Source organism: Lepus europaeus, chromosome 6 (assembly GCF_033115175.1).
Source record: "Lepus europaeus isolate LE1 chromosome 6, mLepTim1.pri, whole genome shotgun sequence".
NCBI lineage: Eukaryota > Metazoa > Chordata > Mammalia > Lagomorpha > Leporidae > Lepus > Lepus europaeus.
The window spans coordinates 12,799,537-12,809,298 of record NC_084832.1 but is presented as its reverse complement, the minus strand read 5'-3'; the positions used below and the strand labels follow the sequence as shown (position 1 = coordinate 12,809,298).

The window sequence follows — 9,762 nt, the reverse complement described above, 5'->3', positions numbered from 1 at the left end:
TCATTAGAGAGCTGTAAGTTTCCCCATTGACTGGAGGCCTCATTTAGGAGTGTTTTTCTCCTTCGTGTGCTGGTCATTGTCATCTGGCTTAAAACCACTCTTTGCAACCTGTTTCACCTTGACTACATTTAGCAATCCTGACTTTTCAAAGCCATTATAACCTTTGGGAGAAATGCTTATTGACGTCGCTGCCAATTGTTTTTAACTATTTGCCCTTTATCAGTTTTGTATCACCTAATATTAAAACATGCAAACCTGCAGGCTTGTTCATGTGCGTAGCCAAATACATTAAACTACTTTTGTTGTCTTCAAAGACTGGTGTTTCTTCAACATTTGCCTCAAAATGCTGAGCTTGTTATTTCTATCCACTCAACTTAAAAATAAAAAGCACATTAAAATCGTATTGTGATCCTCCCATACCTGATATTAGAGGAATTTGATTCCCACCACTCAATTTCATTCACTGCCCACCTCAGTTTTTTCTTTCACTTTCTGTGTCTGGAAGTCTCTCACTGTCCTTCCATCTTTTCTTTTTACTTTACTGGCTAGGCACCAAAGAAAGGCTAAAATGCACTTTTTAGCTTTTCGCTGATGAGAATCACTGTCACTAAGCATATTAATTTTAACAAGTGAATACAGTAACCCCAAAAGTGTACGCTACCATAAATTCAACCTGCAAGGGATTTGCCTTCATAAAGATCTTGTATTTTCTAGATTAAACTGGCAAATTAAACCAAGCTGTAAAAATATAGTATTGCTTGTGGAGAAGCTAAGAAATCAAGAGATCAAGGGAAGACAGCCTGATGTTCCCCATCTTAGCAATGACAGAGCTATGCCATCAGGCAGGACATGAGCAATACATAGGAAGAATACCTTTATTAGATTTGTCACTTCATAATCATTCTTGTTTTCTTTCTATTGGAGGTACACATTTGAAGTTTTTATTTCAGGTGTATCAGCAACCAATAAATCTGTGGCAAAGAGTTAACCTATGCATGGCAAAATACATAAAATACATATTCCTTTGTTTCATAATAAATAAACCTGTAGCATAATAAAGAATAGTGCAAACTACCATCGAAAAAGTTGTATAAATAAAACAACTCATTATACATCAGGAATATTTTGTCCGAATAAGTTTACAATAAATTATCCCCCCCCCATCCATACCTTATCTTTTCTATTTGAAAGGGCTTTGAAATTGAGTAATACAAACAGCAAATAAACTTTAGAAATGTAGAATGACTTTATATTCAAGTTTTATGGTCCTTTTCTGCATTAAAGGAGGGTCTGCATGTTTCATCATCACTGTTACAATCTGAAGACAACATTGGGAGGCTTTCCAAATGACAGCACCATGCTCTGTACTAGCAACAGATCTATGGACTCTATATTATATATATATATATATATATCATCTTGTTCAACACAATGCAAAAAAGACATGCAGGAAGAGACTTGGTTTTCACATTACGCTGTTCATTCAAGTAAGCTTAAAAATATATCTTTCCATTTTCTTTCCTCTTTTTGTTTTGTTTAAATAAATCATGGATCATAAATGACAATCTTTCACCAAAATGTATAATATAATTCTTTGGTGTGTTTTGAACTCTTCCAGGAAAAAAAAAAAGATGATGTCTAAAAATAAATTAATTCAACTGCACAAATAAAAGTGTTCACATACAAGTTATTAACAATGACAAGACTACATCAACCACTCACAGCACACAAAACAAATTTCTACAAACCCTGGGGGAGGGGGTGTCTTCAGGGTCTCTGAGGGTAAATTAGTGCTCTTTAGTATATTTGTATGATGCTTCTGATGGACTACATTTTGCACAGGAGATGTGTTGTACCAACCGAAAATAAATTGACTACGAGTTATTGTCCTAGGTCCTTGACCTTTCTGATTCTCCCTTGACAGATCTGGCAAAGGTCACACATTCATCAGTGTTTGCTGGTAACTATAAACCTTTTAAAAATTTTAATATGTATAACAATCCCCCTCCCCTTTTCATGTAAATCCTACACTTCACACACTGTCATTTTCAAATGGAGTAGACTTCTGTGTGCTCAGTGTTCAGGTGAAGAAAATGCAGCTTTAGGCATTGAAAAATAAAGACTTTAAAAATGTTGATACAACAGTATAAAAGAGTAGTTGGCCTGTTTTTGAAACAGCTTTTCAAAAACATAGGCACGATGCCATCATCACATCTCCTCAGACCTCGCTGTGAATGTCGGCATCCCAAAGTTTTGATCGAAAAGAAATCTCTTTATTACACAAGAAGTTTGGACATAGTAAGGAGGCAGCATCTGAGATTTCAGATTTAAAAACAAAAACAAAAAAAACAAAAAACACCCCACCATAGAGGAAAAAGAAAGCACTTGGATTTCTTGTTTTATAAAATATCACAGTTTCACAGGTGGTCTATGGCAGCAGCTTTTTTTCTCTCCACTTTTGCTTCAACAATCACAGTAACAACAGATGAAGAGATACCAGGTTGCCGCATTTTCTGAAGTCACACAAGTAGGGTACTGAACAAATAATCCCGTATAAAAATATCACACTAGAATGAGATTGGTTAAAAAAAAAAAAAAGTGGACATTTAAAAAAAAATCATAAATATTAGAACTGAAAGGGCTTTTACAAATATTTCTGGACACAGGCACAGTCCAGGATCTGTTGGCAATGCAGCAAGTGTGTGTTTTACAATCAAGAGGCCTTTGCAGAATTAGGGCCCAACGAGGAGGCTCAAAAGCAGCCTACGTGGTAGTGTCAAAGGCATTCTAGAGGCACCCTGGGAAACACAAGAGGGCCTGGTGGCTGTGTTAAGTTCTAACTTAATGCTTGTTTTCTCCTCCTTTACACATACATATATAGGTAGACAGACAGACATATAGCATCGGCAGTGTGTATCTCGATTAATCTCTCCATCTTCCTTGGTACAGTTTGCCCCCAGCCCTGTCCCCCTGCAATGTACAAGTCCAGCTTGGTTGTTTTTCTGTTTGTTTTTTAAGAAGGAGAAAAAACAAAAAGCCCAAATGTCTTAATTAAATTAATTAAATGTACAAACACCATAGGGTTTCCTAGTGAATAAATAGGGCTAATTAGACCCGGTCTCAGGCTCAGCATTGTCTCAGGTTAGGATATGGTCCAAGGACTCCCTGTTATTATCTCACTTATCATTGATCAGAATAATAAACTCTAATGTATCGTCCGCACAACTTCAGGGTTCCCATACATTTCCTCGTCTTCAGACTCGGAGGTGGTGCCGTTGCTGGAAGGTGTGTGGAGGTGGGTGGGGGCCCCGCTGGCCTGGCAAACATACCACTCATTGAGGTTGGTCACCTGAGGGGACAGAGTGCTGGAGCGGCTCCTGGCTGGGTCCAGCACAGGGGACAAGGGGGCACCCACTGGAGTCCCCACCGCAGAGTAGCCAAGGGCTCCCGGGGAAGGTGGCGGGGACTTGCAGTGGATCTTCATGTGCTTCCGCAGGGAGCTGGGGTGAGTGTAGGATTTATCACAACCTCGAATCTTGCAGTAGTAGGGCTTGTCGCTGGTGTGCACGTGGGAGTGTTTCTTTCTATCGCTGCTGTTGGCAAACTTCCGGTCGCAGCCATCAAATTCACATTTGAAAGGCTTTTCTCCTGCAAGAAAACACAGGAAAGGTTAACAATGGCCTTCCAGAGCCCTCTCACGTGAGAGAAGTCTTGGAGCAGAAGTGGGCATACATTTTCACGTTCTCCCACACACCAGCTCCCAGCCCAATTTCTATTCTTGAAGTCTGTGTTCCAGGATCCAAAGGATAAGGAGACTTGAGCCTGAGTCCCCCGGCCTGAAGGCTTTGCTTGGATGTGACCTTGGGAGGGGCCTGATGACAGCCCCTGCAGAACCACATGGGTCAGGGAGAGATGTTACACTGAACCCACCTAGGACTGCACACACCCCTCCACACACTGCACACATATACACTTATGCCCCAGATGGGTATGCTTAAAAATGCAATGAGATCCCCTTGTCAAGATAAATCCTGAAAAAAAAAAAAAAAAAAAAAAAAAAAAAACTTCCAAAGCCACTGGATGGTGTAGGAATTTAAGAGAAATGCAAATCAACACAAGCTAAATTGAAAGTGAACTGAGGATGCGGGAGAATTTTAATAAGGGCATTTTGTTTGAGGGATTTCATTGGTGGAGAGGGGCAGTAGGAGAGACTGCGGCGTTGGGAGAGGAACAGGCAAAACTAAACAGCTCTCTCTGGAAATGAAGGCACCTGTGAAACACACAGTCCCCTCACTGGATTTTTACAAAGTCGGCTGGGCAGTGAACAAGCTGCTAGCCTCTCTGCTCCTCTGGCTCTCCCCACAACCTGGAGGGCAATTAAGAGCACAGGGAACAGAACCGGAACCGACAGCAATAAAGACCACAAGCCTCCGCCAGAACCTACCCTTTCTTTACCTGATGCTGTTAAATCAACTAATTCTATCAGCTTTCTCCACTGGGGCATCACTCCTGCCAGTTGGTCTAACCAACCAATGCCTTTAAACACAAGGCCAGGAAGTCCACCGGCTGCGTAAGACAACTCAAAAATTCAGCCAAACCACACCTTGGGGTTAAATAGCAAAAAAGAAAGCAGGAAACGGTGTAACTGGACTTCCCCTCTCATCTTGGTGTCTAGGAACCTGATCTATTTGCGTTCATAACTCAACAAGTCATCCCATACCGATCTTACAATATTTCCTTCCATTCAGATGATTTAATAAAGCTGAATTTCTCCACATTTCATCAGCTTACTTTGATAACACACTTGTTAGGGTATTTTTGCTTTGGATAACTTTTTGTTTAAACTGAAAATATTAAGCTTCAGCTCAGTATACACAAACCTCTGTGGCGAATTTCCCATTCCTTCCACACAAATAGTTCAATGTAGTTTGTTTTTTCAGTATTTTACCAATGACGGACGGCTTCAATGCCAGGATATGTTATTAGCACATCTGAAAGTGCTCAGATGCCTGGAATGTGACTTTCCTTACAGGGAAACTGTGCCTAAAAATGAAACTAGACATTTTCCAAATATGCCTCTTATAGAGAGGAAAACAGAAACCACAACGGTAATCGCAAGCTTTAAAACTTCTCTGAATATGAGGTACAACAAAGTTAATCCCATTTTACCACAGCATTTGTACTGAGTTCTGTATTACAATTCCTTAGAGGTAGTACTCAATTAACACAGCCCTCCTTTAACGGTCAATCCTTGTTCAACATGGAAGCTTAAGCGGTTTTACTTTTGCACCCTACACAAACGTGTAATATCCTTTAATATTGCTCTGTACAACCTAACACGGATTGTGAAGTCAGTGTGGTGAACGTTGCTTGTTCCTACAGAGAAACACAAGCAACCAGACCCAGCAGAGGCATACAAAGAGGAAAGAAAGAAAATTAGGGGTAAGGGAGAGGTGTAGGGAGAAAGTTGGAGAAAAAAGGACAGGGAGGTGGACCGTCCCTCGTTCAGGCGGCCTAGGGGCAGGGAGCACATTCCAGGGAGAGCGAGCCCAGTGTGTACATTTGATTCCGACAGAATTACAGTTTACAGAGCGTGAAGGCCCAGGTGGCGATGCCAAAGGACGGGAAGCTACTGTGGACAACTCCCGGGTCCTGCCCGAGCCGGCCTGAGGCACGTGGGTCAGGACGCGGGACCCTCGGAGAACCTGCAAAGGCGAGAGCTGCGTGGTAGCCTGGGACGGCCCCAGGGACCGACAGAAGCACCAGGCACGGGTCCGAGGCCAAGCCCGAGCCGCCGGCCTCCCTCCCCCGGGGCCCACGCACGAGAGCAGCCGTCTGCCGGGGGTGGAACCAGAGGCCGGCAACCCAGGACCCGGGGGAAGGCCCGGCCTCGTGCGACGCTTCCTTCAAGGCGCACGGATTCGCCATCAGAAACCAAACCCAAGCCGCGGCTTCCGGGCCACCTCGGGCTCCCGGCCTGCGCGGTCCCACAGGGAGGCCTGCGAGGCGTCGCCGCGGCCCTGCGCTGGGGGGCTGCTGCCGCAGAGCCCCTGCCCGCCGCCGCGCCGATAAATCAGCCGAGCGATTACGGAACGTAAACTCCGGTGGCTTAAGCGTCCTCTGAGGAATAATATGGTCTGTCCTATAAATCCCGCCCGCGCCCCTCGGCGCTTCAGCCCGCGGCGGCCGGCGGCCCGCAGCCCCCACGCCACGGCCGGGACGCCCCCTAAAAGCGGGGCTCGGCGTCCGTGGCTCCCCGTGGCGCCGGGTTCCCCCACCCCCACCCCCGGCAAGCCCCAGGGCGCGCAAGGCCTCCTCCTCCTCCTCCTGGAACGATCCTCAACAGGGCAGCCGCCGAGTCCTCCAGACCCAGCCCCTCCTGGGCACGTGTGAGCCTGTGCAAGGCCGGTGGTCGCAGGAGTGGGGTGTCCGCGTCGAGTGTGTGTGAGCGGAGGGGGGGGACCCTTACGCACCCCGCGCCGGAGGCACCGGCAAATCCCACGCCCGCTGCTCTCCGCGCAACGACCGAGGCGCGGCCCGGGCGACCCCGGCCCCCCTTCCCTGTCGCCCTCCCCGACTTCCCGGGGCCGGGCGGGTGGGGGCTGCCGACCGTCCTGGGCGCCTTCCTGCTCCGACTGCTGCTGCTTCTGCTCCGGGGCGGCGGCGGCGGCGGCTGGAGCGCGTGGCCGGTCCCGGGTGGAGGGGCTGCGGGCGCGCTGGAGACTCCGCCGTGTGGGAACCCAGCGCGGGGCCTGTGTGTGCTATCGAATTACTTATTCATAGAAAAAAAAGGGGGGGGGGAGAGAAAAAAAAAGAAGTCACATGTCCGGGTTATACGTATGCGAAGAGCAGCAGCAGAAGGAGGGAAAAATTAAGGCGAGCAGCAGGAGAAGCAGCGGCAGAGGCGGCGGCGGCGGCGGCGCAGGAGGCGGCGGCGGCGGCGCAGGAGGCGGCGGCGCGGCCGGGGACAGACACCCACCTGTATGAGTGCGCTTGTGGATCTTGAGGTTCTCGGAGCGCGCGAAGACCTTGCCGCAGCCCGGGAAGGGGCAGGGGAAGGGCTTCTCGCCGGTGTGCACGCGGATGTGGTTGATGAGCTTGTATTTGGCCTTGAACGGCTTGCCCTCGCGCGGACAGTCCTCCCAGAAGCAGACGTGGCTGCTCTGCTCGGGGCCTCCCACGTGCTCCACCGTGACGTGGTTCACCAGCTCGTGCATGGTGCCGAAAGTTTTGGAGCAGGGCTTGGCGCCGCCGGCCGGGGGCGGTGGCGGTGGCGGCGGCGGCGGCGGCGGCCCGGCCAGCTCGTCCGGGTCGATCCACTTGCAGATGAGTTCCTGCTTGATTGGCTGCCGCATGTAGCGCAGGAAGGCCCCGGCTGCCCCTGGGAGGTGGGGGTGGTGCTGGTGCGGGTGCTGCGCGGACGCCGGCGGCGGCGGAGGCGCCGGGGGCGGCGCGTGGTGCTGCAGGTGGGGCCCAGTCCCGGCCGCCGCCGCGGCCGCGGCCGCCGCCAGGTTCAGGTTTAAGTTCACGGCTCCGTAGCCGTGCAGGGCCGCGGCGGCCGCGGCCGCCACCGCCCCGTAGTGCGCGTCCCCCGAGCGCGGCGCGAAAGGTGGCTCGGCGCGGCCGTACAGCTCGGCTGCCGCGGCCGCCGCCGCCGCCGCCGCCAGCCCAAGACGCATCTGGCCGTTGAGTGGGTGTGGGTGGCCACCGGGGGCCCCCGGCGCGTCGTGCAGCGCGGGGAAAAGCGCCGGGCCGCCGCCGCCGCCTTCCGGGCCCGCGTAGGTGCCGCTGGCCGAGATGAACATGCCGGCCGAGTGGGGAGGCGGGGCCGGGTGCTGGGGGGAGCTGGTGCCGGACCGCTGCTCCCCTCCGAGCGGGGCCCCGTGCATGGCCGCCGCGGGGGCCGTGGCGGAAAGGTCCCTCCGGAGGACGAAGTCCCTGCTGTGGCCTTTGCCGCTGCTGCCGCCGCCGCCACTGTTGGTGGTGGTGTAGCCCGAGAGGGCAGGAGGAGGAGGAGGAGGAGGAGGAGGCGGGGGAGGGGAAGGGGGAGGGGGCGACGGGGAGGGAGGAAGAGGAGGGGCTGGGGGCGGGGGCGCGGAGAGCTGCGCGCCACTGCTGCCCCCGCGGCCGGGGTGCGGGATCGAGGCTGCTGAGCGGGCGACGGCCGCCGGAGCTTCAGGCTGCACCGGGAGCGCCTGGGCGGAAGGGCCGAGGCCCAGCGCGCTCGTCTGGGCCATGTGCTCAGGTCCGAGCGGAGTGGCGGCCACGCCGGGGTCAGCGCCCAGGTCCAGCGGGCGGAGGTGCGCGGCGGCGCGGCGTTGGGAGTGGGCGGGCGCGCGGACCAGCGCCGGGAAGACTGTCATGTTCTGAAGCGGCTGGGCCTGAGCCGTTGCCAAATCCGCTAACCTCAGCGCTGGCGGGTTCCTCTTGCTCAAAGGGGGCTCCATCAGAACTACACAGTCAGGCCCATAGACCCTCACTGGGGGCACTTTTTTCCCTTCTGCCCGCCTTCAAAAACATGTATATATTAGGGGCTCTTTAACTTCTTTTGTCCTGGCCTCCTAACTCTGCTTACTCCTGTTGCCACTCTGTCCTCCAGCGATTGGCAGAGTGAACACCACACTGGAGCTGCACAGTGGGACCGCGAGTTTGGAAATGGCACGGGTGGGATTGGAGGGAATCGCGTGATTGGCAGCAGCCTCGGCTGCCCGATTGGCTCCCGTTCAGGCCTTCGGCCCAGCGGGGATTCGCCCCGGTGCGCTCGGCCGCCTGCGCTTTCGCTTCGCGCGCCCGCCCCCGCCCCCCCTCCGGCGGAGCCCCGCGTCTCCGCCTCCCCGGGGATGCCCAAGTTGCACTTGCAAAGTTTGAGCCTGGCCTGCGCGCGCAGCGCCCCGCGCTCCCCGGACGATCGTCGCTAAGGGCGTGCGCCGGCACGCGGTCCGAGTGCGCGGGGCGGCGAGGGACCGAGCACCCCGAGGCGCAGAGCGCGAGGAGGGGACTCGCAGCCCCCGTAACCTCGGTCTGCCGCAGCACCCGAACGCTTTCCTTCTCCTCTTCCTCCTCCTCCTCCTCCTCCTCCTCCTCCTCCTCCTCCTCCTCCTCCTCCTCCTCCTCCTCCTCCTCCTTCTTCATATCCGTAGTGCGGTGATGCCAGAAACTTCTTACTTGGACACCCAGTCTGCCCAGCGCTCACCAGGGCGCACAGACTGGAGTCGGGATGAGGAAGGTTATTAAAGTCTTCCCTGGTTGCAAAACGACTTGAGTGATTTGGCTCCGCAATACACCAGGTGAAGTCAAAATAGACCTCCCCACCCCCAAAGAACCGTTTTACCTCGACTTTTTAGCTCATGGATTCCTTTTCAGCATGGTTCAAAGGAACTGGCTCCGAGTGTAATCTCACTACTCACCGGTTCTATATCTGCCACTTCCAATTAGATTTAGCGCAGGGGCGGGAGGGAGGATATTGGGCAGCGACTCTAACTTTTGCCTCTCGGAGATAACAGTGGCCAGGAGCCGTGAGACACGCCTTGTCCTGTAAGCAGAACCTCTCCTTCCGGTCCAGATACACGCCGCCCCTGTGCCTCAGTTTCTTTGAAAAGAATGCTAATTAGAACTCATCCAATAAAATATTAAAAATTTGAAAAGCCCTCGCTATCTGCTAATACAGTAACTCTTCACCTTTTCGGTTTTTAATTAGCCGAGACTTTATTTTGAAACCAAAAAACGACTTTTTTTTCTTAAACCGAGTCCCTTTCTTGACTT

General features: G+C 52.2%; 1 protein-coding gene across 1 annotated transcript; it reads right to left on the bottom strand.

The window, feature by feature from the left end:
* Nucleotides 1-1,618: 1,618 nt before the first annotated feature.
* Nucleotides 1,619-8,462, bottom strand: ZIC5 (Zic family member 5). The gene is made up of 2 exons (XM_062195266.1): nucleotides 6,980-8,462; nucleotides 1,619-3,648 (listed from the first exon to the last, which is right to left on the bottom strand). The coding sequence occupies exons 1-2, from the start codon at nucleotides 8,445-8,447 to the stop codon at nucleotides 3,206-3,208; spliced, it is 1,911 nt and encodes a 636-aa protein (XP_062051250.1). The 5' UTR covers nucleotides 8,448-8,462; the 3' UTR covers nucleotides 1,619-3,205.
* Nucleotides 8,463-9,762: the final 1,300 nt, after the last annotated feature.